Raw genomic sequence first — 5,187 nt, 5'->3', positions numbered from 1 at the left:
GTAGTTAGATTTGTATTTCCACAATTGTACAAATATAATATGTATTTATATATAACAAACATGTTGGTCATAAAAAGTTTTTAGTAATCTAAGTCCAGCCAATTCCTATTATACGTACATGCCCTCTTGTTTCTTCTTATTCTTTCTTCTTCTTATTCTTTGTAGGTGCCTTTTTTCTTTATCTTATTTCTTCTAATTCTCTTGAAAGATTTGCACTACAGTTTTGTGTTTTTGTTCTAGTGTTATTTTTTGTTATGTTTGTATAGTAAAACTTTATGTATTTTATAGTAAAAAATATAACCAAAGGTTCATATACTTAGTTTAATGTATTTATGTTTTGATAAATCACAACCATAAGATTTGAGAATTTATACGACAACGTTGAAAGGAATGCAAAGGAACAAAAATATTTAGTCTGTGGTTTTAAAGGTACTTAGTTTGGATAAACAACTTAATTAAATTCTTTTTAAAAAAATAGTTTAAACAATAAATAACTATATTAAAAGTTACTTATAAATAAATTATTTTGTATTTAGATTTTTAGTTTTAAAGCTGCTTATTTTATAGAAATGTGATAAAAATTAGTAATATTATAAGAGAAGTCATTTTTTTTAACTTTTCTATAAACTCCTAAATAGCTTCTTAAAAAGTTGCAATTTAGTTTTAAAAATTGCACCAAATATTAATACTACTATTGTTTATAAATCAAAAGTTCAAAAAAATTACTTTTAAATCTTTCCAAACGGACCCTTAATCCTTTAGGATTTAGGTAAAATTCTTGTTAAGAACTTAGACTTATTTCACTTTTTCTCTCACACAAAAAAGTGTTTTCAAGTTTTGAGATATACCTAGAATTTGAACAAAGCTTTTCAAAATTTTCTAGCATAAACGTTTTCTATTTTCATTTTCAATATTTGGTGTTTCTACATAAAAATGGATTCAAATTTATAGTTGAATACAAGTCTGTCCATATTTAAAGGCCAGTACATTTTGTGAAAGCTCTTATTCCAACGTCCAAACAAGAAAAACATTAAAAAAGCAGCAAAATTTGCAGGATAGTGGGATACACAAGGCACATCAAATAAAATAAAATAATTTCAAATTAAAGCTCTTAATTAATGTTTGTTTACATGCTTTGATCTTATCTTGCAGTGAAGGTTGAAGTAATTACAGCAGTAGAAGGAGGTGATGACAAGGTGCTAGTAGCACTACCCTGTGAAGATGTGTTTGTGTTGTATGTAGATGTTGTCTTCATATTAGAGTTATTAATTTCCTGTTTCTTTCTAACTTTAAGGTCCATGATGTCAGTAATTAAGGCTGGTTTTGTTATCTTGCTGTCGTCGACAGTCATTTCTCCGGTGAGCATCTTGACTACCGAAGACATCGAAGGCCGGATCCTTGGGGAGTCTTGAGTGCAAAGAAGGCCAATCTTGAGGAACCTACAGGCCTGCTCAGCGTCGAATTTTCCGTTTAGTGATATGTCTACGAGTGCAACCAATTCGTTTCGCTCGTACAGATTCCATGCCTGTAAAAGAAGAAGATAAAATTAGAGAGAAGGTCCAGCAATCTTGTATAATGCTGTAAAATAAGATTACACTATGCAATGAAACTCAAAAACCTGGCAGCCCAGAAAATAAAAATATAAAGATAGCAGTTCCATTGTTCCATATTATGAATAAGTTAGGAAGATTTCCTCAGAAAATAGTCATTTAACTCTGTGAATGCCAATATATTTATCAAGGAGAAACCATATTATGATGTTTCATTATAGTCCTCAGTAAATCCCTAACAAAACAGTCTTCACTTACACTGAATTTAATCTTTTGGATACCATGGGAAAATTATCAATCTTTGAAGGACTATTTTGTCATCGAGCTAATCATTCAAGGATCAAGATGATGTTTTAATATCGTAATTAAAACTAACATAGGCTGATGAGTTCCGGATGAAGAATTATAAAGCTTCTACATTTTCCATTTTAATTTAAAGCATAACTCTGCTACCATTCATATTTTTACTTAACGTTTAGGTAACGTGTGAAATTTGTCATGGGTTGGATTAACCTATATACTATAACACTGAAAAGTGTGCAAGCATTACAGAAAAAATAAGGAGTTTAACTAGTAAATATGGAGAACGAGCACAAATATTTTATCTTAGGGACTTCAATTCATGTAAGTACTCAGAAAATGAATGATGAAGATTTGAAGAAAAAAAGTGATTTTCAGAATTATTGATTACAATTCAATGCAATTAAGCAATGTGAGACATCCATACCCTTTCTAGGAGAAATTGTTCTTCCATAGGTAATCTTGAATTTGTGTTACATGTTCCACTCACTATCTCCACAAGGAGGACACCGAAACTGTAAATGTCCGCTTTTCGTGTCAGCTTCCCACCTATTGCATACTCCGGTGCCAAATAACCTCTGAACAGAACAACAAACAGTTAAAAACCTGAAACAAAATCATTATTTTAAGGAAGATTATATGCACATGCAATAATTTAATTGAAACATATAAATTTTCCATTATGAAGAACTCTGGTAGTGTTGTATTTCCATATATTGAATTTTTTTAAAATGTAAATACTGAGAAACTGAGGATAAAGGATCAAAGTCTTCCAATTACGATACTTACAGTGTTCCTGCTACACGCGTGCTGACATGAGTCATGTTTGCTGAAATAAGCTTTGCAAGACCGAAATCTGAAATCTTGGGAGTAAGATCCCGGTCAAGTAGAATATTACTTGCTTTTATATCTCTATGAATAATATGAGGCCTTACTTCCTCATGAAGAAATGCTAGCCCACGTGCGACCCCAATGCTTATTTTACATCGAGTTTGCCAATTGAAGAGAAGGCTAGTGTGTTCACCTGAACCTGAATAGAGGGGGGGGGGGGGGGGAATGATTAGAAAAGCATTAGAGTAAGTTTGAGCATCAATGACTTGCTACTAGCAGACTAATAGTAATAAAATTAATTTCATGAAGTCCTTTATTCTTAACTTCCCCTTATGATAGATTCAGTTTTGAGAAACTAAGGAAATAATGTTGCACTCCTAACAGTTAAGTTATAGTTTTCGACTAGCGATAAACGGTCGATCCAACAGATAGTTAATCAACTGAAAGGAAAATTCAGTTACCTAGAAGACTTTGCGCGAGGCTATTTTTCTCGAGATAATTGTAGACTAATATTCTATTATTTCTTTCCACACAACAACCATATAACTTAACCAAATTTTCATGCTCAACTTCTGAGATCACATTAATCTCTGTCAAGAATTCCTTCACCCCTTGTCTGGATTCCGCCGAAAGAACTTTTATAGCAGTAAGTTTTCCATCTTTAAGTTGTCCCTGATTATCATCATCCACGAACTATCGTTAGCATCTCATTGAAAAAATAAATAAATAAATAATGATTCAAGAAATACTTGGAAGTGGTCCAGATTACCTTATACACAGAACCAAAACCACCCTCTCCAATTTTATTGGCTGGACTAAAATCCTTAGTAGCATTTCTTAGTTCTTTGTATGTGTAAAGTCTAACATGTTGAAGACCAGATAAATCTGTTCACAAGGATATTCAATTAAAATCTAGCAGCATATGCAGATTTTGTTCAATATAAAAGATCATAGATATCTGAGTAAAATTGTACTCACTTCCTAGTATATTTGGTAAATTTTACCCTTATTTAAAAAAAAAAAACTACATTGATCTAACCTAAGATTTAAGTATTATTATACTCAATACCCTTATATTTTGTTAAAAAAAGTGACATTAGTGTAAACTGAACAAATATAGGGGTGTCACAATGAACTTTATCAAACCTCAGGGATTTTACTATTTTAGGACAATATGCACTAGATATGTTAACAATACCGCAGCTTGAGAAACTAAATCGAATCTGAGAATCCGCAAGAACTATTCCATTTGGATATAGGTGAATGTAGTTTGCTGTAAGATGTATTTAAGTTACCTTCATCAGTTTCTGGATGCGATTCTTGTTTTGCTGAAGATGAGATCTTACTGAAGAAAGGAAAACAGGTCATGACTGAGTGTAATTCTCAGAAAGCAGCTTTCTAATTTCAAATGGTATCAACAGCTTCAAATAATAGCCTGGTTGAAAGTTGAAACCATCAAAATGCGTCAAAGATCTTGAAGAATAATCAAGGGCAAAACAAAGTATATTCATGGTTTTCTATAACAGATAACACACAAAATGTGATCATGATTGATACCAAAGCACCAATTTTGCAACTATAATTCCAGACCCAAAACCAGATTATAAGAGGTTCTGTTCATACAAGATGGTATTGTTCTTGTTAGTGAAACCAAAGCCTACCTATATACACTAACAACAGTAACAACAACTAACATATATTCCTCAAAGAGTAAAGACGAAATATTACAAAAATGTAAATAAAAAATGCTACTTTGCAAAGGAGAAAATAGAAACAAACACAGAGAACAAACTCATAATTGAAGGGTATCCAAAACAAATAAACAAAAGATTAATTAAAGAGCAAAAGTAAAAGATGAAACAAACCTGAGAAGAAACTTGATGAAACAAGTAGGAATAGAGAGAAGGAAAAGAATAAGGTCTTTAGTCAAGAGAATTTTTGAGAAGACGTGATTATGGGGTTGTGTTCTCGCCTCTTTGATGGGGTTAGTTAATAATTAATTATAATTAAATAGTATGGCCTATCAGCTATGGTCCCAATATGAATGCTTACTATGACCATGTTCTTGACTTCATGTAGCATTGTAGCCATTAATGTACGCGTACTTAGTTTGAAACTTCATTTCTCTATCTATATATTTTTTCGTGTCAAATTAAGATTCACCACAAACTGTACTTTTTTACATAACATTTGTTTAGGGTGTTTAATTTTGATGCATCATCACATAGCATTCAGTTTTTTAAGAAAATATAAAAAATAATTATTTTTATTAATTTTATATTATACAATTAAATACACGTATAAAATTTTTACTAATAATATATTAAAATTAATTTTTTTGTTTAGGACAAAATAGAAATTCTTTGTTGTTGTTACTTTGTCTGTTTGCATGTGCCATGTGTATCGCTACAAGGAAAAACAGTTCTAAATGGAAGATGGAAAATGGAAATATAGATACTAGTCAAATTTGATATCCCAATCTAGCAACCCTTAGCTTTGAAAAGTG

The 5,187-nt window shown here is 31.2% G+C and overlaps 1 protein-coding gene across 2 annotated transcripts; it reads right to left on the bottom strand.

Moving 5' to 3' along the window:
* Positions 1–1,077: 1,077 nt before the first annotated feature.
* Positions 1,078–4,788, bottom strand: LOC112703416 (cold-responsive protein kinase 1). 2 transcript variants are annotated; one of them, XM_072199630.1, is made up of 8 exons: positions 4,547–4,788; positions 3,977–4,116; positions 3,451–3,566; positions 3,143–3,353; positions 2,786–2,880; positions 2,640–2,713; positions 2,278–2,428; positions 1,078–1,525 (listed from the first exon to the last, which is right to left on the bottom strand). In XM_072199630.1, exons 2-8 carry the CDS (start codon positions 4,047–4,049, stop codon positions 1,142–1,144), a joined length of 1,104 nt encoding a protein of 367 aa, XP_072055731.1. In that variant the 5' UTR covers positions 4,050–4,116; positions 4,547–4,788; the 3' UTR covers positions 1,078–1,141. The 2 variants fall into 2 exon arrangements, with proteins under 2 accessions (XP_072055731.1, XP_025610636.1); XM_025754851.3 differs by having other exon boundaries at positions 2,640–2,880.
* Between the last annotated feature and the right edge of the window lie 399 nt (positions 4,789–5,187).

This window comes from Arachis hypogaea, chromosome 7, assembly GCF_003086295.3.
Source record: "Arachis hypogaea cultivar Tifrunner chromosome 7, arahy.Tifrunner.gnm2.J5K5, whole genome shotgun sequence".
Lineage (NCBI taxonomy): Eukaryota > Viridiplantae > Streptophyta > Magnoliopsida > Fabales > Fabaceae > Arachis > Arachis hypogaea.
The sequence above is the reverse complement of the archived record's forward strand: the minus strand, read 5'-3'. Positions and strand labels throughout refer to the sequence as shown.

Bases quoted from the DNA above. Each gene is read 5' to 3' on its own strand.
- LOC112703416 (XM_025754851.3), bottom strand. From the start codon at position 4,049: ATGACCTGTTTTCCTTTCTTCAGTAAGATCTCATCTTCAGCAAAACAA. The intron at 3,567-3,976 runs GTAACTTAAATA...CCTTGTGAACAG, and splicing joins GCATCCAGAAACTGATGAAG to ATTTATCTGGTCTTCAACAT. The intron at 2,881-3,142 runs GTAACTGAATTT...CCCTCTATTCAG, and splicing joins CCTCGCGCAAAGTCTTCTAG to GTTCAGGTGAACACACTAGC.